The following is a 24,041-nucleotide window of genomic DNA, read 5'->3' as shown; positions in this document are numbered from 1 at the left end:
ATGGCAGATGCACTAGAAAGGAATAATGTCAACAAAGCAGAGCACGAAGGAGGAGGTGCTAAGAAGACCTACTCGTCATTTGATCTCAACGCGAGTGACAATCCCGGAAACATAATCACGCAAGTCCAATTGCGTGGAGAAAATTACGACGAATGGGCAAGAGCAGTAAAGATCTCGCTTCGTGCCCGGAGAAAATGGGGCTTCATTTGATGGAACGCATATCCAACCAGAGGATGAGGCACCCGACCTTGAAGATTGGTGGACCGTGCAGTCCATGATTGTATCTTGGATTCTAAACACCATTGAACCAAGCTTACGATCCACAGTAGCATATGGTGAGACCGCACATAACTTGTGGGAAGACATTAAAGAAAGATTCTCGATCGTGAATGGACCTAGAATTCAACAACTAAGGTCGGACTTGTCAAGATGCAAGCAGGAGGGAATGGTGGTGGCAACTTACTTTGGAAAATTGAAGGTCCTTTGGGATGAGCTTGCTAACAGTGACAAAATTCCATCTTGTACGTGTGGTGGATGCAAGTGTGGGATTGGTGCTCAGTTGGAAAAACGAAGGGAGGAGGAGAAGGTTCATCAACTCCTTATGGGGTTGGATGACGCAAGCTACGGGACAGTAAGATCAAACATTCTGGCCTCAGATCCATTACCGTCTCTGAACCGCGTATATGCTATGTTGGTACAAGAAGAAAGAGTGAGAATGATGGCCAAATCAACGGAAGAAAGGGGGTTGGTCGTGGGTCTCGCTATGCAGGCCAACTACAAAGAAAAAGGGCGTGGAGATATGGTAGAAAAATTAATGACGTGCAGTCATTGCGGTAAAAATGGTCATGACATGAAGGGATGCTTCCAATTGATCGGATATCCCGAATGGTGGGGTGACAGACCAAAAAGTGAAGGCAAATGGAACGGCAGGGGACGCCAAGGGATGCGAAACAAAGGTAACCCGACACGTGCAAATGTGGCACACGCTAGTGGAAGCAACAGTCAAGCCAACAATGACGACAAGAAACTTGAGATGGCAGGTCTGACCAATGAACAATGGAAGGTACTGGTTGATATGATCAGCAAACAAAAATCAAATGAATCAGAGAAAATGACTGGTAAGAGCATTTGGGATTTGTGGATTATTGACAGTGGGGCATCAAACCATATGACCGGGTCACTGGAAAATTTGAGTGAAAAGGAAACTATACAAAGGTGCCCCGTAGGGTTACCCGATGGTGAACGTGTTCTAGCTTGCGAACTTGAAGAAGGACTTGAATTGAAAAATGTCCTTTATGTTCCCAAATTAAAATGCAATTTACTTTCAGTACCTCAATTGACGGATGAAGAAAATTGTGTTGTAACATTCACTGATAAATTGTGTATTATACAGGACCGCACTTCGAGGACGCTGATTGGAGCAGGTGAACGGAAAGATGGGCTTTATTGGTATCGTGGGGTACGGAAGACTCAAGCATGTCATGTCAAGATGGAAAATCAACTAGCACTTTGGCACCAAAGATTAGGACATCCGTCATTTCAGATTGTGCAAATGCTTCCTGATATAAGTGGGAAATGTACTCGTGATGAGTTGAATACAGTTTGTGAAGTTTGTGAAAAATCGAAACAAACGAGAGATAAGTTTTTCTTAAGTGCGCATCAAGCTTTGAATATTTTTGATTTAATTCATTGTGACTTATGGGGTCCTTATAAAACTCCTTCATCCTGTGGTGCTTCATATTTTTTGACAATTGTGGATGATTGTTCACGGGCAGTTTGGATCTATTTGTTAAAAGAAAAAACAGAGGTATCAGTGACTTTGAAAAAATTTTCACACTCGTTGAGAGGCAATACAACAAATGTGTTAAAATGGTTCGCTCTGACAATGGAACCGAATTCATGTGTCTAAAACACTATTTCATGCAACAAGGTATCCTTCACCAAACTTCCTGTGTCGGGACCCCGCAACAAAATGGACGCGTTGAACGCAAGCATCGGCATATTCTGAATGTTGCTCGGTCATTACGGTTTCAAGGCAATCTTCCCATTAAATTTTGGGGGGAATGCGTTTTGACTGCAGGCTACTTAATCAATCTCACACCATCCTCCATTCTAAAAGGAAAAACCCCTTATGAAGTGATCCATGGATGTGTACCCAGCTACGCGCACTTACGAGTATTTGGTTCATTATGTTATGCTCATAATCAAAATAGACAGCGGGATAAATTTGATAGTCGTAGCCGAAAATGTGTGTTTGTCGGGTATCCATATGGCCAAAAAGGATGGAAATTATTTGATTTGGAAACAGAAACTTTCTTTGTCTCTCGTGATGTACATTTTTTCGAAAATAAATTTCCATATTTTGAAGCCAAAAAGATGGACACTGCACCACCATTGCAAAACCCAATTATTGCCAACTCTTTAGAAACTGGAACGGACCCACATTTTCTTCATGAAGTTGCCTCCTCAAATCTAGATGAATGCATCGTCAACCAACCCATTGCATCTCCCATCCCAGCCAAGGAGGATGCTACCCTCACAGATGACTTCGACCACACTATCAACGACTCCGATCCGTGTATAGAAGCCTCGACGCTACCTGCGGATCCACCACCGCGTCCGACGGAGACGGCGCCGTCGGTTTCTTCACCACCGCTGACGGTCGCGGTTCCCCTTGGGCGAGGGCATCGCGCGAAGCTGCCTTCCGTACGGTTACGCGATTTTGTCACAGCCACCACGATACCATCAAGCCCCTCTGTTCCGTCACCTCCTTCAACAGAATCCTCAGGTGTTTCGTATCCTATACATGATTTTGTGAATTGTGATTCCTTTTCTAACCATCATCAAAGTTTTCTTGCCTCTTTACACACCGAGCAGGAACCCCTGTTCTTTTCTCAAGCGGTCCGAGAACCCCAGTGGCGTGATGCTATGGCACAGGAGATTCATGCTCTCGAACTCAATGACACCTGGAAACTCACCGCTCTCCCTCCTGGAAAGAAGGCACTTGGGTGTAAATGGATCTACAAAATCAAATACAATTCGGATGGAACAATTGAAAGATTCAAGGCTCGATTGGTAATTCTTGGCAATCATCAAGTGGAGGGTTTGGATTACAACGAGACGTTTTCTCCTGTCGTAAAGACGGTAACCATTCGCACAACTCTAGCAGTAGCAGCCGCAAAAGATTGGGAGCTTCATCAGATGGACGTTCACAATGCGTTTCTCCATGGTGATCTTGATGATGAGGTTTATATGAAACTCCCTCCTGGCTTCCAAGAATCTCAACCAGGGGCAGTGTGCAAGCTTCAAAAGTCTCTATATGGCCTCCGACAGGCCCCCAGGTGTTGGTTTGCTAAACTATCTTCTTCTCTCACTCGTTACGGCTTCCAACAATCCCCGAAGGATCATTCCCTGTTTACTCTCAATAATAATGACATACAGTTGGTTGTGCTAGTCTACGTTGATGATCTTGTGATTGCAGGGAATAATGGTACTGTCATCCAATGTTTTAAAGGCTACTTAAATCAATGCTTTCATATGAAAGATTTAGGCCGCCTCAAGTACTTCCTGGGGGTTGAAGTTGCTCGCTCCCCCAACGGAATCTTCCTTTGTCAGAGGAAATATGCCTTAGATATCATTACTGAAGTCGGATTGTTGGGTGCGAAGCCCGCCACTACACCATGTGAAGAAAATCACAAATTGAGCTCCGCTACTGGTTCTTTTCTTTCTGACCCGGCTACTTATCGTAGACTTGTTGGGAGGTTAATTTATCTGTGTTTCACTCGACCTGACCTTGCCTACAGTGTCCAAGCTTTATCTCAATTTATGCAAAATCCACGCTCCGAGCATTGGCAAGCTGCTCTTCGTGTTGTTCGATATTTAAAGGGGCATCCTGGACAAGGAATACTCCTACCTCGAGAGAACAACTTACAACTCTTTGGGTGGTGTGATTCTGATTGGGCAAGTTGTCCACTGACACGGAAATCTCTCACCGAATGGTTTATTCAACTCGGCACTTCCCCAATCTCTTGGAAAACCCAGAAACAACAAACGGTTTCTGCCTCCTCTGCTGAGGCTGAATATCGATCAATGGCTAAGACCACCCGAGAATTAAAGTAGATTAAAGACATTCTCACTTCTCTACATGTTCCTCATCCTGACCCAATTCGTCTTTATTGTGATAGTCAAGCAGCAGTTCACATTGCTAAAAACCCGGTCTTCCACGAACGCACCAAACACATTGAAGTTGACTGCCACTTTGTTCAAGATGAAATCATTCACAAGCGCCTTCTTCCATCCTATGTGCCCACACATACACAACTAGCTGACCTTTTCACCAAAGCTCTCGGTGCTAAAAAGTTTGGAGCCATCTTGGTCAAGTTGGGCATTCAAGACTTACATGCTCCAACTTGAGGGGATATTACCGGACAAAATCATTATTAGACTTAATTAGACTTAATTACAGGAATATAATCACTATTAATGAGTCTATAATTAGACTTAATTATAGGAATATAATCACTATTAATGGGTCTATAATTAGTCTTAATTACAGATGTTATGTGAGAAAAAGAATCTGTACGGTTCTGTACGATTCTAATGCTATGGTTATATATATGTATCATTGCTATAGATGAAAGACAGATTGAATAAAACAGAGAATATTCTTTCAATTACTTTTGTTATATTTATATTAAACTTATTGAGGTGGTAAAGATTATACTTAAATAGATCAATGACAATTTAAACATATATTACTTTTTAATCTTATGAAATATTTTTTAAAATAAAAATATGACTCCAATCTTCAGAATAGCTACAGATAACCACAAACCTAGTTAATTTTTTTTATATAAAAAGCTTTCATGTTTTATTATGATTATAATAAGAATAAATCAAGGTGATGCACTTCAATGTGTTAAAGTTTCAAAATAGTGTTTCTTATCAGATTGAGTATTTTGCTTCAAATTTAAAATTAATAAAGAACTTTGATCAAAGTAAATTACTTTTTTTTTACGATGTGACTTTGATCAAAGCCAAAGTTTCAGAAAACAAGGTTATCAAACTTTTTTTTTAAACTATTAAGCTACTTTCTGTTATGAACATTATATAATTAGTCATTTTTGGAGAGAAGTTATAAGAAAAAGTAAATGATTTGTTACATTCATGTTTTTTAAATAAAAAAATTCATCTTAAATATCATTAGGGAACTTTTATACTAATATACTAATATATTCTATGCAACTTTTATACTAATATTTCATATATTCTAAGTTACAAATAATAACAATCATTTTGAAATTATATTTATATTTTATGAGATTATGTAACAGTTCAACTCCTCTAATTTTAAAATAGATATTCCTCATTGTTATGTTTTTAGTAAAATAATAATCACACTCTCTTTAACTTTTAAAAGAAACTCACTTCATTTATATTTTAATAAAAAAATATCATCTTCTTAATAAAGTGTCACTTGCTTTTTTATTTAAAAATAATATTTAATTAAAAAATAAAATATAAAATATAAAAAAATGAAGAATGAAGTATTTCTATAAGTAAAAATTGAATGAAAAAAAAATTGCATCCACCACTCTTGAGGTTTTTTTAAATTAAAACAGTATTTTTTTATTACAAGACTATATTTTTTAGTGACGATAAAATCTTTTTAGGTATTGTAAATATTTAATAATTAAATTATTTTATTTTCTTTATACAAAATTCTATAATTTTTTATATTTTATTTTATCAAAAATAAAAAATAAAAAAAAAAACAAAAAAAAACAGAGGATTGTTTTATTGAAAACATAATAGAGATAAGTGTATTTTAAAAAGTAAAAAAACATATTATTTTATTAAAAAATTAGAAAAACATGAATATTCATTTTAAGAGGAGAAGCTATTTATAAGGAAAATAACTTTCCGACACACATTAATGTAAGATCCAATTGTTTTTGGGTCAAATTTTGGACCCTACTAGATTCCTATTGATATAATCTTGTCTAAAATTCAAGGGTCCAATCTTAATTATGAGTTTCATCCATCACTCAACAAACTCCTTTTATCACTTCTAATTACATTTAACTATATTATTTTACACACAATATTTGTATACCTTTGTTCAAAAATAATAATAATAACAACAACAACAAAATATTATAATAAATTAATTTTTTTTTTCTAATCAAATTATTTATTAAATAATTCATGATTTAATCAATTGATCTATTCTTTATCCACCACCTTAAAAGTATTTATATTTATCTTTTAATATAAAACTTACAATAATATTAAACAGTTATCTTGACTTATTTTTCAAACTTTAAATATTTTTCATAAATGAGAAATAATAATTATAATAATAATTATTAATAAAATATACTATACAAATGAATTAATCTCAACATAAAAGATATATTTGTTACATTTTTTAATATCTCAAATTATATAACTATCCACTTACATCATGTTAATTCACCAATAATATAAATATGTTTAATTAAAATATTTTCTATTACTTAAAATCATTTCTTGGAATTGCAACATCTTATGTTTGTGTATAAAGAACAACGACGCAACAACAATAACATAGCTATACTACTAAGAATAAGATCAATATACTATTCTTAATCAAAATATCAATTTACAATCTATCATAATTCATAATACATTAACTGATTGAAAGAAATAAAAGAAGGTAAAAGGTTGTAGAAACTGATTGAAGGTAATTACACAAAATTACAAAACTGCTGAACTGATCTTATTCATTTTATTTATTTCAATAATATATATAATAAAATTACAATGAGTGAAAGTTATAAAATAGGAATACTAACCACCCTATAAACTAAGCATTAATGCAATAGTAACGGTATAATAGTTTAAGGATAATAAAATCAGAATTAATAATAATAAAATCAGAATTAGTAATAATAAAAACAGAATTAATAATCAACACCCTCCCTTAATTCTGATTTGGAAAAACCTTCATGCCCAACATATCTCTTCCTTAACTTAACTTGGTCTTGCAGGAAGTGATATCGAATATCAATGTGTTTACTTCTTTGATCAAAAACTGGATTCTCTACAAGATTAATTGCAAAGACATTGTCAACATAAATCTTAATTGGAATATTTAGATTAAAACCAATTTGAGTCATGATATTGTTTTTCTCAATCGTCATCAATTCTTTATTCATAGTCTCTTGCCATTTGGGGTGTTGAATGGCATCTGCAAGTCTCACGGGTTCTGATTCTGCAAGAAAAGCAAAGTGAACTAAATCTCCATTGTCATCAACTTCATCATCAAGATTTACTTCGCAATCTTGAAGGTGTACAGGTTGTCGTTGCTGCCTTCTTAGTCGCTCCATCATAGTTGCAATTGGAGTTGCAACTTCAAGTTGAATTACAGCTTCAGGTTGAACTGCAGGTGCTTCAAGAGTGACTATATCTTCCACATCATCGTTCAAAACGTAAATATTTTTTTTTTTCGAATCCATTTCAGTTGTTGCATTCCATTGTCATTCCTCATCTTCGACAAATGTAACATCATGACTAACAATCACCTTCTTTGTCATTGGATTGTACAATTTGTATCCCCCATGCTTATATCCCATGAAAATGGTCTTCACTGCCTTATCATCCAACTTCGATCTTGCTGCATTGGGGACATGAGCATAAGTAATTGACCCAAATACCTTCAAGTGCTGCACATTGGGTTTGAATCTGCTTCATGCCTCAATCGGAGTTGTGTTAGGAACACTCCGAGTGGGTGATCTGTTTATCAAATATACCGCACATGTTACGGCCTCAACCCAAAAATAATTTGGCATACCTTTCGCTTTAAGGATGCTCCTCGCCATGTCCATGATTGTTCTATTCTTTCTCTCGGGCAACTCTGTTGTGTTGAGGTGTGTAGGGACATGTTATGTTATGTTGCAACCCAAGTTCTTCACATTGCCTCTTGAACTCATTAGACTTGTACTCACCTCCTCCATCACTACGCACCATCTTAATTTGTCTGTCACTCTGTCTTTCAACAAATGCTTTAAATATTTTAAAGCAGTGGAATACATCATCCTTGCTTTTCAATAGATAAATCCAGGTTTTCCTTGAAAATCATCAATAAAGGTTAAAAAATACTTATTACCTCCAACTGATGATATGTTGATCAGGCCACAAACATCTGTATGAACAAGCTCCAAAGGAAATTTTGCACGCCAAGGCTCCTTAACAAATGGTATCTTGTGATTCTTTCCAAAAATGCATCCTCACACAATTGATCAGGGTGATGAATATGGGGTAAACCATTCTCTAAATTTCGTTTGGAGAGATTTTCCAAACTCTGAAAATTTAAGTGCCCAAAGCGTAAATGCCACAACCACAATTCATTAATCAATATTGCATTCAAGCACTTGAAATCACCCATATGCAAATCTACTGGAAACATGCGATTTTTTGATAAAAAGGTTTTAAGAATCAAACTACCTTTTTTTATTAAAAATTGATAATTTATTTTCAGCTATGTGCATCACGTAACCCTTTTTAGCCAGCTGTCCCATACTCAACAAATTACTTTTCATATCAGGTACATAGAAAACATAATAGATGTACATGTGATCACCATTCTTCAATGTGATAAGAATTTGCCCTTTTCCAATCATCGGAACGAACCTACCATCACCGAATTTCACTTTTGTGTGAAATGAGTCATCCAAATCTGCAAACAACTCCTTCTTACCACACATATGATTTGTGCAACCTATATCCAAATACCAAGTCTGGTTGTTTGGAGTTTCATTTGATGTGGTTGTCATTAATACTTCATGATCCTCTTCATCTTGTTCGTGATTACTATTTTCTTGAGCACAATTGGAAGCATGATTATCACCTTTTGATCTGCACTCATTTGCATAATGGTCACGTTTATGGCAGTTATAACACTCCACATTTGATTTATTATACATGCCTCCACGTTCACCGCGACCACGTTCTCCGCGCCAAGAGTTATTTGAACTTGGAATGTGATTGGAACCAGTGTTGTTTTGCTCAGCGCCTCCATGATTCTGGCCACCACGACCTTTGCTACAATAAATACCATGTTTATGATAGGGGCTACCAATTGAGCCTTGTGCTTGTAAAGCTTGTTCAATTGGTTTTTCAATCTTATTGTCATTCATCAGTTGCTCATGCGCTCGTAGGGAACCAAACAATAATCTTACTGTCATTTTTGAAATGTCATTACCTCTTCAATTGCAGCAACAACATGTTCAAATCTGGAAGTTAAAGATCTCAAAATCTTCTCCACCTTTGCCTACTCCGAATGTGTTTCACCATTGGTCTTCATCTGATTTGTTAAGGCAAGAACTTTATTTATATAGACATCAACATTCTTTGTGGTTTCCATCTAGTTCATATTGGCGTCTTAGGGTTTGAAGACACACCCTCTTGATCTTGTCATCACCTTTATAATTTGGTTGACAAAATTGTCCAATCCTCACCGGCAGTTGTTGCTTCTTCTATCTACTCAAACGTCTTGTCATTCATCCCTTGATGGATGAGATACAAAGCCTTATTGTCCTTCTTCTTCTGATCAAGATGCGCTACTCGTGGCGCCTCAGTTGCATTAACAGCTAATGCAGACATTCCACTCTCAACGACATCCCATAACTCATGATAATCAAACAAAACTCTCATTTGCACACACCACCGATTGTGATTTTTTTCCATCAAGGATAGGGATTGATAATTGGGTAGAGTTCATGATAACAAACTAGCTCTTAATACAGTTGTAAGAACTAATTGAAAGAAATAAGAGAAGGCAAAAGGTTGTAGAAACTGATTGAAGGTAATTACTGACTTCAATAATATATATATATATAATAAAATTACAATTACTGGAAGTTATAAAATAAGAATACTAACCGCACTATAAACTGACCATTAATGCAATAATAACGGTATAATAATTTAAGGGTAATAAAATCAGAATTAATAATAATAAAATCAGAATTAATAATCAACATTAACAATTCAATAAACAACATCTAACTCAATTTCAAAAACTTTAGATTTACAAATGTACTTAAATTTAAAATGGATATTAAATAGAGAAACAACAAATAAATGTCTTTCGTAAAACTCATTAAATATGTTCTATTAGATATGAACACTTGATTCAATCAAAGATTTTGATCTACAAGATTATCACATAATCATGGATTATGACAAGTTCATTGCACTAATATTTATATACCTACATATGTATTTCGAGGTGCAAGATATGAAAAACAGGGATATAAAAAGAAGAGATGGTTGAATTATGATTTAGTGATTTCTAAAAAAGTTTCACAGGCATAGTCTCATTGTGAGTATTTAAAAGAAATTTTTAGTTAAGGTATCATATGGTAATGTCTGATGAACTTATGCAAGCACAAGTTTGAATTAACTAGATTGGTTTGAACAGGCGGACTTAACTAAATATCTTTCAATAGGTTACATATGATGAAATAAAAAAATGCAACGATTCAACATATTTGAAAACTAATTTGAAATACAACTTTTTTTTGTTTAAAACGTCACATCAGATGCAACTTTTGCACTTTAACTAAATCACTTAATCAATATATTTTCTAATTTAATTTAACAAGTGATAAGATCATAGTACTTGCATCTTATCAGTCGTCACTGCATGTGCTGATTGAAATACTTAATTTGAAAACACTTTGATAAAAACATTTTTAGTATGTATTTTCACACTAACTCTCATTCTTGGGTTATAACATATGATAATAACATATAATGTAAAAGAGATAAGGAAGAAATAAAATATACACAACCATTTATACTAGTTCGTATGTCGTAATATATTACATATATTTCTTGGCCAACAGGCCAAGTTCAACTAGGCAGACTACTACTCTGTAGTACACTCATGTATTTTTGGACTCGTAATCACTCCTAGCTAACCCATTGAGTATTCTTGGCACAAGTCATTCCTGACTTAACTGGGTATTCTTTTGATTAATAGTGACTCTTGGCTAACCCCTTGAGTATTCTTTACTCAAGCCACTCATGACTGACCAGTGAGTATTCTTTGCATCTAACCACTCTTGGCTAACCAAATATTCTTTCGAATCGTAGCCCATCTTTATTGACCTTGTTAAGGAGTATTTTTTGGGCTTCTAGCCACTCCTCACTACTCCTTTAAGTATTCCTTACCAAATCAATCATAACTTAACAAGTAGTTGTTGCCCTTTAGCCATAGTGCAATCTCTACTCTAAACAAAAGCTTTCTCTCTTCTTCCTTTTGAAAGATTCGAGGATTTCTTTGCATTTTAGAAGCATTTTAGCATAATGTAAATTCATGTATATTTTCCTCTTCTTGACTGAAGGTTTTATATATAGGTGCTTGGAGGAAGATAACCGTTGCAAGACCATTTCTATTTTTAAGCAACTTTAATTCTTCTCATGTTATTTATGTGTCTGTTGAGATAGAATATGGTCATTGCATTAAATGCAACTTTAAATGCTCTTCTACTCTATGCAACATCTTAGATGACTACTAATACACACCTCCATCGATAGTAAAGCACTTCCTACCATCTCATGGTAAAAGTGTACAATGTATATGGCAACTAATTGAGCTTGTGTTTAACATAGTTTGAGTCAGGAAGTTGATGAAGAAAACAACTTTAGCATGAACTCCAAAAGGTAATCTAATTTGTCTTATTCTTGAACAAATCTCTTTGGTCAGACGAAAGGTAGTGGACATTCCCTGCAACATAAAATAGGTATATAGATATTTATTGAAGAACGAAGTTAGATTTTTGTGTGTTTCATCTAATCTTGTATATGTCTTATCAAATGTAAGAGAATAATGTACAGTGTTTTATGCGTTCATAGTCTAATGTTTTTATGTGAGTTCCATCTGATTTTATATGTGCGTTGTCATACATAAGAAAATAGTGCACAATGTTGTTTCGTTTTATTAACGCAACACTTGCATTTTTCATACTCTGTTGCTAAACATCAATTGTCTTACGAACGATGCATGATCATATTTGAACTTAAGTGTTTTTAGCACTTAATCAAAAGCATAAGGTGTTGAATTTTCTCTTAACACAAAAATTTTCCCTATTTTTTCATCACATAATATCTTAATTTAAATGATTTAGACAATCAATTGTTAATTATAGGTTCATGTACTTACTACTTATAAAATACAATCAATGTTGACAAACCATCCCTGATAACTCTCAGTTTTCTAGTATTTTTCTAAACTAATTTCTTTTCCTTGAGATTTCTTTGGTTCTTATTTTTTGTTTTTGTATTAGATTTGTATTTTCTCCAAAATATTAGAGTTTTTACAAAAACATCATAAAAATTGCATTTTACAACTTATATTTTGCTTGAATCATCCAAAGAGTATCATTTGAAGTTATATTTTTCTAATTGATTTTGACCTTGGAAGCTTGAATGAAAGTGTTGATGTAATAAAGATTGCAAACTGAAACTTAAAGAGCACAAATTATACAAAAACAAACAATATACGATCAAAAATCAACAGACAACTAGCACTAGACGGTTAACCCTATGTTGAAAAGAATAAGTTGAAGTTAATTTAGTTAAGTTTAGAATTAATTTTTTTAGAGAGGGGAATAATAAGTAGTCAATCATAGTTAGATGTGATAGTAATTAGAACTTGATACAAATCAAGTAGTTACGAAGATGACCAAAGAAGCAAAAGACAAGGCACACGGTGAGCAGTCATCTCAGCGAACAATTCAAGACCTCACCAAGGATCTCATGGACCTCACCAGAGGAGATGGGCATAAACCGAAACACCAATTGTTTTTCCTTCTGGTCTTCTTAAAAAATATAATATGTTTGCAAATAATTTGGGCTCATTTTAGGGGTCCAAATAACAAAGATAGGCTAGAATAAAGTGCCTTTGGCATAATAAGGGGTGTAGGTATCATTTTAGTTTATTCCTAGCCCTTTAGGAAGACAATTTGACCTAGTTTCTAGGAACATTTTTTCCCTTTTCTCATCCTACCCTTCTTTCTTGTTTTCCAAGGCTCTTTCACCTATAAATAGGAGACTTACTCATTGTATTTTACATCTTGAATTTTGAGAAGTAAAGAAACTCGGCACATTTTGTGAGAGCTTATAGTGAGGCTTGTTTCCTCTTTACATGGTTGTATCTTGAAGAGTGTGAGGCTCTCAAGTAGCGACCCTTCCACTTATCTTGGTGGCCTCCACACCCCAAGTGGCGTGATCATCCTCACCATCCCTTTCCTAAGTTTCTTCTTCCATTTTCCTTTCCATTTTCCATTCCATTTATGCTCTTAATTTCCATATGTTTCCTTGAATTGTGTTCTTGGGTTTTGGCTCATTTATTGAGTATGGATTATCATTTGGTTTGGCAATGACCATCATTGATGCTTACCATGTTCCCAATTCATTTCCGCAATTGCATTCCATATTCACCATATTTTGTTTTTTAATCTTTGTCTTCGTGAAGTGAACTTTCACACTTACTTAACCATTTGGTTAAGTTTGGTGAGAATCTTCCTTAGGTACTCACCATTAATTGCTAAAATATTAATCCTAAGTAAAGTGTCACATCTAAAAATGGTTAATCTAAAATCAACTCATATCAGAACTACACTTCAATTTTAATTATTTTGGTTTTCAATTTGCCTCACATTTTGATTTATATACAATCGAGTTCTTCTTATTGTATTGAAATTTCTTCTTCTCATTTCTTTTCACATTTTCTCGGTTTATTATAATAATATTTGTTGATTTAAAAAATAAAATAACAATAAACAATCCAACGAAACTATTTTGTTGTCCGACATTTCAATAGTTAAACAAATTAATTTCATCAAAAGCTAATCTCACAATACATAGTTAGATTAGAGCTATCACAATATGTTTTTTGATTTAACTCAGTTATTTTGTCGCATATAACTACCAACTTGTTGAAATTGAGCTTTTTTGGGTTATTTGTTGAGCTTCGAATTTTTCTCTTTGCACCAAAAAAATCGGTTGGTGAATCAACAAGTCAGTAAAAAATATATAAAAAAAAATATTTTTTTTTTATTTTAAGTGGCATTTATAAATAACTACACATGGGAGATAAAATCAGAATATTGTTAAAAAAACAACTCTCCTAATTTTAAAGTTTCAAATTAATTTTTCCTCTTTAACAAGTTGTTTGATTTATAAATACCATTTTTTCTTAAATATTTTATATTCTCTCTCCTATACTTAATACAAAACTTAACAACTCTAAGAACAAAATATTTATATAAAAAAACTTCTTTAATTTAAAACCAACCAAAATAAAATGTGACTCAAAAGGATAGTATTTTATTAATGGAAAACTCATAATATTGCTAAACAACTCTCGTTGTAGATAATCTTAATTAATTCTCGAAAGTGTTACATTTAAAAAGTTAGATGCAAGTTTAATTTGTTTTTCAAGTTTAAAAAGTTTTTTAACTACAAAATTTAAATAATAGATAAATTATATTTTAAAATTAATATAAGTGATATGAACATAATTCAAACTTCAATATCAATAACATTTTATTGACAAATGTTAGTAATTAAAATGTAAGTTCTTTTTTTGGTTATAGGATTCTAATGATTGTTTATCTAAATATTTATTTAGATGGTGAATTATATCATTAACACATTCTCGATTTACTCATAACTAACTTATTACGTAACTATTATACAAAAAATAACTTATTATATAAGTAGGCCAGTTCAATTTGGAATTGGCTGAAAAGACAAAAATATTATTTGGTTAGAAGTGACTAAAGTAAATGTATCTTGAATATAGAATTGAACTACCTCATTAATAATAATATATATTAAGTAATCTTTCGTTTTTTAGAAGTTTAAAACATTTAAAATATATTATAAATAAATATTATCATTTGTTATTGTTTTCCTTTCATGGACACGTGGTTACCTCAATTTCTTACACATGAATCACTCACTATTAATTGATATAGTAAAAATAAAAAATATTAATGAAAAGTAATACGTAAATATAGTAAAAATATAAAATATTAATGAAAAGTAATACGTAAATTTTCTATCTAACATCATTTACATTTTTATTTTCTTATCTAGCACTCTTTTATTTTTATTTTTGCACCCTTTTGTATTTTATTTCCATATCTAGCACTCTTTTATATTTTATTTCCCTATTTAGCACCATTTCAAAAATAAATAAATAAATAAATAATAAATTAATTTTTGATAATTTTAATTTTAAATGCATTAAAAATAAATATTTTTAATGTTTAAAATAGTTAGAAATATAATTAATGAATAAAGAAATGAGTTTTTAGAAAATAAAAATAAAAAAGTAATAAATTTAAAATTTTTAGTTTATAAATTAAGAATAAAGAAAATAAAAAATTAAACCCCACAACAACATAAAAGTTGAATCTATAAACATAAATTAGTGTTTATTTTTATTATTATTGATGATGTAATCATGATAATTTCAAGTAAAAAATACAAGACATAATTATAAAAAATCCAAAAGTCAATTAGTATTAATTAATAGTGGACACACAAATAATATTGAAGTGTCTACCCTAAATGCAAAATCCTAAAAAAAACTATGCAAATGTTACACTTAATGCTTAAAAATAAGAAGAAAAAAATGAAAAAATAAATAAGTCTATAAAATAAAAACAGCAACAATAAAATAAAAACAAAAAAACAGAAAAAAAAGGCAGAAAAAAATGAAAATAAGATAAATATAAGAGATATAAGGTGATACTAAATAAGTATATGTTGATCATAAAAAAGAAATATAAATGAAAGATAATCATTCATTTAATATTTTATTCAATGATACATTAAATGTTTGTGTGAAATTAAACATAATTAATGACGAGAAATGCACAATCCAGTAATGTTGGGACAAATTCTCTATGTGTGTCCTGGTGTTTGATAATATGAATATATTTTTATTCGATCATGTTGTTCTCTTATGTCTATATCAGTCTTTATTCAACTTGGTTTTTTTTATAATTATGTCCTGTATTTTTTACTTGAAATTAAAATGATTACATCATCAATAATAATAATAATAAAAATAAATATTAATTCATGTTTATATATTCAACTTTTATGTTGATGTGAAATTTAATTTTTTATTTTCTTCATCATTAAAAAAAATAATTTTTAAAGTAAACATTTTAAATTTATTACTTTTTATTTTTATTGTGTAAAAACTCATTTTTTTATTTATTAATTATGTTTTTAACTATTTTAAACATTAAAAATATTTATTTTTTAATATATTTAAAATTAAAATTATCATTTTTTAATTTATTATTTATTTATTTTGAAATAGTGTTAGATAGGGAAATAAAAAATAAAAAAGTAAAAATAAAATAGTGATAGATAAGAAAAAAAAAAGTGTTTGTGAGAAATACAAATATAAATGTAGAATGAAAATTTACCCTGAATTACAAAACATTTCACTGTGTTCTAAAATATATTTTCTCTGCTTTCACCAACATCCTCGCCACCACAACAAAACAAAAACAAAAGGGATAATTATTTTTAAGAAAACTGTCTATTTGTTTACATTTAAATTTGGCACACATATTTGCGTTTTGGGTTTCTCATAACACACGAAACTAGGTTCCTCTGTCTTCAAACCCATGTTCTGCTGCTCCTGGTTTTCCATTTCCCCATCACATCTTTTTCCATTTTTCCATTTTCTATTCAAACAGAACAATCACAACATATCCAAAACACAGAACCCATACTGTACCATTTTCCTTTCTTCTTCTACTTATTTAAACATCATTCTCACACAAACCATTTACAAAAAATTACAACAATGAACACCATAGTGCTCCTCTTCCTCCTCGCATCATCACTTTCTGCAGTGTCCTGCACCTCACGCGCTCTATCCCCTTCACCGGCGACGCCTTATGGCCCATCCAACGACGACACCGTCCAAGCAACGCTTCTCATGTCAATCATCATCTTCGTTTCCGGCCTTGTCGTCACCGCATTATGCTCCATCTCCATCCGCTACGTATCCCTCCAAAACACCCTTCCGCAACCCACGATCGGACTCGACCCGCGCGTGCTCGCCGCGTGCCCCGTCATGTCCTACTCCGCACTCAAACTAAACCACCCCAAAGGGCAGAAAACCACCGCAATGCAATGCGCGGTGTGTCTGGCGGACTTCGCCGACGCCGACGCGCTCCGCCTGCTGCTGAAGTGCGGGCACGTGTTCCACACGCGCTGCATCGACGCGTGGCTGGCGGCGCACGTGACGTGCCCGGTGTGCCGCGGCGATGTGAGCGCGGAATCGAAAGGGGATACACGTGCGCGGCACGTGTTGGAGGAGGAAGATTCTGTGAGAGGCTTTGGTGTCCTTGTGAGGTCGCATTCCACGGGTCACTCTTTAGAGGGTTTTTCCATCAAATGTCCTGAGGAAGTGAAGAAGAAGGTTCTAGAAGATGGCGAGTGTGGAAATTCCACCACCATGAATCGTTCAGCCAGTTACGACGTCGTTTTGGGGATTGGAGAAAGGGGTGTTGGTAGCACTAATAATACTAATAATAATAATAACAATAATAATAATAACAGGTGGGTTTTGTTGACTTCAGTTATGAGAGAAGAGAGAGAGTTTGAAGGAATAACAAGAACATTTTTTGGTTGTGAAGTTTGATTCGGTGTTAATGGAAGTGATGGAGAGAAGAAAATGGGTGTTGGGTTTTGTTGTACAGTATAAGGGTTTCAAAGAATGATAATTTTCATATTAACATGTAGTTTCATCTCAGATAGATTCAAATGTATAAAAATACTAATCATTGATTCTCATTTAAATTTGTTTATTTATGTGACAATGATGTTTTATCTTGTGGACTTGAAAGTGATTTTATTAATTTGTAGAATATTAAATAGCAAGAGTTGTTTAGAAGGTTCCCTTTGCTTCTGCAACTTAGAATTGTGAATTGGGTGTGAAAAGATTTTAATATTATCTGATACACTGAACTGAATCTTTTACAGTATGAACTGCACACATCTTGATTCTTTCAAATATTTTATTTTGTTTTAAAATAAACCTTAAAAAAATCTTCTAAGAAAATTAGTCACCATTAAATACAAAAGTGCATTTTATCCGTGTATTATAATATTGTCATCGAATGTATTGAATCAGTAAATTATTATTGTCATTTTTTACCTAATTAGATTTGCTACTAGTATTACATTTTTTATATTTATTTATTTTAAATTACTACTAACATTGATTACACACTCTTATGATTTTTAAATATTTTTTTAACTTTAACTCTTTAAACTTTGTTAAGGAAAAAATAAACATAGATATAAATGAATATATAACATACATATTATATATATATATATATATATATTAAAAGAGATATTAAGTCTATAAAACATATTTTTTTAAATGTAAACAATATATTTAAATAATTATAATATTTATTGGTGATCTTATTACTATTATTTATCATAAATTTGTTCTTGTGTTGCGTTAATTATAACAAGTCACAATAATAAATAAGACTATAAATAAGACTGAATTAATTTAAATTTAAACATCACACTTATCTTATACATATTACACACATCAACATTAATAATTCAACTATATAATCTTTAACACAAACTGCAACTTATATTGGTACATTATCATATAAATAAATTTATCAACAATATTTTCACATTATTAACAAGATGTAAAAACTTTCGATTACATCTCCAATTTGCATTGCAACCATCACTGCCACGTTCTAAAAGATGTTGTATTAAGTCATATCATACTAAAGGTTAACACTAGATCAATTTAACTAGTTAGTTCATTTATTAATAAAAACAAATGCATAAATTTTCTTTAACTTCTCACCACCTAGTATCTTAGTATATATAATCAGATCATCAGTGAAACTATGATATATCCTTTACTTAATAATTTAACATGTTTAATACCACCTTCTAAAAGTTGATATCATCACAAATATCACAACATACACACATGAAGGGTCACACACCCACAACGATACAAATCATAACATATTGCATTATATACACCTCATCTCATATGTCTATGTGTGTTGCATCCATATATGACATACACCCACAAAGGGTCACCCACATAAGGCACACATCAAGAATATTGTTTTTAATCTTAATCGTAGTGTTCCTAATCTTGATGGTTTTGGTGGCGTTTTCTATCATTCTTACTGGAAAAATATTGGGACAGATGTTTGCAATGTTGTTCAACAACTTTTTAAACAAAACTGGTTCTCCCTGGAATGAACAGTAATGTGGCATCTCTTATGCCTAAGATTCAGGGTGCTGAATTCATTAAATATTACATGCCAATTGTTGTTGCTAATTTCAAATTTAAGATTATTTCCAAGATACTGACAGGTAGGCTTGCACTTGTGGCTACTAAAATCATTTCTCTTAATCAATATGGGTTTGTGCAAGGTAGACAAATTCAGGATTGTATTGGTATTGCTTCTGAAGCTATTACATGTTTTCTAAAAAGGTTAGAGGAGTTAATGTGACTTACAAAGTTGATATTCATAAAGCCTTTGACACTCTGAGATGGAAGTTCTTATTATTAGTTTTGACACGCTTTGGGTTTTCACCCCTCGTTTGTTGGTTTTTTTTTCTTGTAGTAGAGGTGTCAGACAAGGTGATCATTTGTCTCCTTTACTTTTCTGTCTTGCAGAGAAAGTTCTTAGTATATGTATCTCTAAGCTTGTGAATGATAAGAAGATTCTACATATGGCTAGTCTGCAAGGTTATCTCACTCCCTTTCATATTTTATATGCTGATGACATATTTGTTTTCTATAGGACGGATAATAAGTTCCTTAGAAATTTGAGTACTTTTCTAAAAACATATTGTGATTTTTCGGGTCAATATGTTAATAATTCTAAGAGTAGTTTTTTCACCTTGGATAATTCTGCAAGATTTGTCACCAAAATTCAACATATTCTTTCTTGTAGTCATGGTTGTTTTCCTTTCACTTATTTAGGAGGACCTATCTTTGGTGCTCCAAAATGTCGATTTCTTTAACCTTTGGCTGATAAAGTCAAATTCAAGCTAGCATCTTGGAAAGGTAAATCAAAATACGAGTTTAGAATGGTTTATAGATCCTCATCTCTTTGGCTTAGACTTAAGTAGTTTTATTCTACTATACTTGATAATACTTCTTGCACTGTTGGTACATGTACTTTTATTAATTTTTGGAATGATAAATGATATTCTACTACTTCTTTAACAAATATTGCAGGGTTATCTGATGGTGCTAGCATTTCGGATACAGTCTCTCAGTTTTGGACAGGTTATGATTGGAATATTCCCTTGTCTTTACAACAAATGACTCATTTTTTTAATCATAAAATGGTTAGGGAGGAACAAGATATTCCTAATTGTATTCTAGATGAGTCTAATCGTTTCACTCTTAAATCGTCTAGTGGGAAATTCTTCTAAAGCTTCAATGAAGAATGATATGTTGGATTTCAACGTGATTAAGTTTTTTTTATATTAATATTCATAGTGGTAAAGTTCTTCGTCCTCTTCCTGTTAGATGGGAGTTCCCTTCACCAGGTTGGGTTAAAATTAACATTGATGGGGCTGCTAGGGGATATCCTGGTCTTGCTACTTGTGGAGGTATTTTTCGTGGGAGTATGGGGGAGTTTATTGGTGCTTTCTCTGCATTTCTTAAAGTTCAAACTACTATGGTTGCTGAGTTTTATGGAGTTATATATGCTATGGAGGAAACTCAAAAGATGGGGCTTACTAATGTATGGCTTGAAAGTGATTCTACCTTGGTTTGTGTTGCATTGGTTTATGGAGTTATTGGTTTATGGAGTTATTGGTTTATTACTATGACTAATGTTCTGTGGATGCTTCGTAATCGATTAAATATTTGTCTTAATTACTGTGGGAAAATCAAGTTTAGGGTTACTCATATTTTTCATGAAGGGAATGCGTGCGCTGATAAGTTAGCTAATTTAGGATTTATTCATAGAGAATAATTTCATTGGTATAATAGGTTTCCATCTAGTATGTTCTTAGAATTCTTTATGAATAGGTATAGTCTACCTATGTATCATTTTTGTTAACATATGGGTTTTGATCTAGTCCTCCAATATTTTTTTTTTGTATTTTCTTTCTTTTTTCTTTTTTTAATAATACTTTTTTCATGTGATGACAGATGATTGTTGTTAATTGATGTGTCAGCCTAACTGAGATGCCAAGTTGCATAGTGATGCCTAACATGAAAGCTTTTATAAAAAAAATTAATGACTTATTTAGAATCTAAAGTAGTTAGTAACTAATGTTAGATACCAATTTAGAAACTACTTTATAAATTATTAATAATATAAACTACTTTAGTACCAATAATCTTTTAGTTTATACAATAGTATCTCACTTACTTAATATATAATGAGTAATTATTTTTGTCTCTAAATTAATTGATATTTAATTATTTTCTTGTAGTGAAATAATGCCTTCAAGATTTTGGAATAAACACTAATATTAAAAACAAAGTGTTTGCAAAAAATATTTAAATGGTTGAATAAAATAAAGAAAATAGAAAATAAAAATAAAAATATTAAAAGCAATAATGATGACTTTTTTATTAGGGATGATAAAGTGGATTGAGTCTGACAGGGCGGTCTATCAGCCCACCATCATTTAGGTGGGTTGGGTCAACTGAATCCGTCAGCTTGTATTGGTCTGACTCACTTAACTCGCCAACCCGACGGGCCATAGGTGAGGCGGACTAGCCCATCTTTCTTTATTTTTGGCACTTTTAAAAAGAAATTTCATGCTTTTCGAATTAAATTTGGTTGTGGTCAATGTTTTATTTAGAACTTTATTTACATTAATTTTTTTATCCATCATTTGATTCATTGTTGATATTTACTTTATTTTGTTAGACATTAAACCTTTTTTTATTAGGACATTAAAGTTTGATCCATTTTATTCCGTTTCCTTGTATTTTTATTGTCTAAAAAGTCATATCAATACTACAACCAAGTAAATAGATTCAACACAACAAAATTAAAATAAAAATGAAAAGTGTTGAGTTGGCCCGTCAACCCACTCTATGACGACTGAATTACTAATTTCAACATGCATAACCTTGATGGGTCAGTCTTCCCCATCCTACTTTTGGCAGGTCAGGTCAAAACAAACCAGGCTGACATGTTTTGTCATCCCTACTTGATATGATTCCAATAGCAAAGTAGAGATGATTCTTTGACATTTTATGGAATCAACTTGAGTTGGAGAATGAATAGGCACTTTTAATATAATTGGATCAATGTTCTATGTTTCAAGAACTCACCAAAACTTGCACCAAACACCAAACTCACATGGAAGATCCATCTATTGCCAATTGAACCGATTAAAACGTGTATAAAAGCAAATGAACCGAAAAGAAAGGTTCAACAACAAAATTGAACCGAACAAATCAACTAGAACAGAAAAGAACCGAACATAAAGTGGAAAGGAAGCACAACACCGAATAGAAAGAAGCTTAAGACATGTTTAACATTTCGTAAAGCATGGAAAATGAAAATGGAAGATGAAGGAGAGAAGAACTTATGGAGATGAAGAGCTTGACTAGTGATCACGCCACTTGGAGTGTGAAGGATCCAAGATAAGTGAGCAAATGCCGCCACTTGAGAGAGCCAAGGCACTCAAGATAAGACAAGGTAGAGGAGAAAACAAGTTCTCACACAATTCTCTCTCAATTTGAGTAGAGTTTCTCTAATTCCAATTTCAATTCTCCATTGTGAAGGACCTAAGCCCTCCTTATATAGGAGCAAGGGCCAGTCATTACAAGCTTATTCTAGAAGCTACCTACTTCTACAAACACGCCCCCTACTAAGCTCACTCCTCAAGCTCACGCTCCTACTAAGCTCACACCCCCCAAGCTTCTATATTTTCCTAAACTAAGGCCTAGAAATGCTTTTACAAAAGAGGTGTCTAATGTTTCCCTCTAAGCACCTTTTATTACACAAGAAACTATAAAAAGAGAAAACAACCTCCCACTATTTCCTAATGCTTTGAACTTGCTCCTTGTAAGCCTATGAGGTGGGCTAATGACTCCTTGAGCGTCTAACACTTGAGCCTCTACCTCTTCTTGTCCTTGATTATTGGCCTCCATTTCGTCTTGAGCTTGATCTCCATCACTACTTTTTATACACCAGAATATTAGGGAAGAGACTTCCTAACATGACAATATTTCACGTTTCATTAAGAAAAAATTAAATTTTTTAATTAATTTTTCATATATTTCACAATATTGCAATTTAGGAAAATTAGTATTTATTATTAGAAGTTGACTATGGGAAAAGAGTAAATTATTTTCTAATTAACTTTGCATATTACTTGTTTTAGTTTCTTTTAAATTTTGAAATATTTATGTAACTTTTGTCATTTTACAGTTTGATGTTTATAAATGATTACTACAATTAATTAAAAGTTGGTAATTAAATTATAAAAATTGTATAAGTTTTTGGTAGTTTTGTTAATATGTTTTCAAAGTGATGTAAAAGTATTGTAGTTTTAAGGTTGTGTAAAATTATGTAATATTGAGAATTGATTTTGACATTAACGAAATTTATTAAATTGTTCGTAAAGTAATAAGGATAATGTTATGGTATTAATAGAGTTACAATCTAAGATAAAAATGTTGTTAATTGAAATAATATTAATGTTGTGCAAAAGTATATATAATATATAAAAATGATTTTAACATTAGTCTAATTAGAAAAAAAATGATAATAAAGGCAATGTTTTGAAGTCAACATGGGTTAGAAAACCATAGATAAAATTATGACGTTAATGAAAGTTAGAAAATTGTGGGTAGTATTATGACGTTATAAGAGAAGTAAGAAAATCACAAGTAATATTATAACATTGAAAGGGTTAGAAAATTGTGGGGATTTAAAAAATAAGCATTAACAAAATTAAAAATC

General features: G+C 32.3%; 1 protein-coding gene and 1 pseudogene across 1 annotated transcript; both read left to right on the top strand.

Annotated features, from left to right (window-relative positions):
* LOC137833385 (uncharacterized) lies at nt 1-4,413 on the top strand (annotated as a pseudogene).
* A 12,267-nt stretch (nt 4,414-16,680) lies between these two features.
* On the top strand, nt 16,681-17,889 carry LOC150028103 (RING-H2 finger protein ATL8-like). Its single transcript, XM_090301118.1, has one exon. The coding sequence runs from the start codon at nt 16,889-16,891 to the stop codon at nt 17,729-17,731; it is 843 nt and encodes a 280-aa protein (XP_090157244.1). The 5' UTR covers nt 16,681-16,888; the 3' UTR covers nt 17,732-17,889.
* The last annotated feature ends 6,152 nt before the right edge of the window (nt 17,890-24,041 follow it).

Source organism: Phaseolus vulgaris, chromosome 4, assembly GCF_051622355.1.
Source record: "Phaseolus vulgaris cultivar YP4 chromosome 4, ASM5162235v1, whole genome shotgun sequence".
NCBI classification, from domain to species: Eukaryota; Viridiplantae; Streptophyta; class Magnoliopsida; order Fabales; family Fabaceae; genus Phaseolus; species Phaseolus vulgaris.
This window is presented reverse-complemented; position numbering and strand designations above follow the sequence as displayed.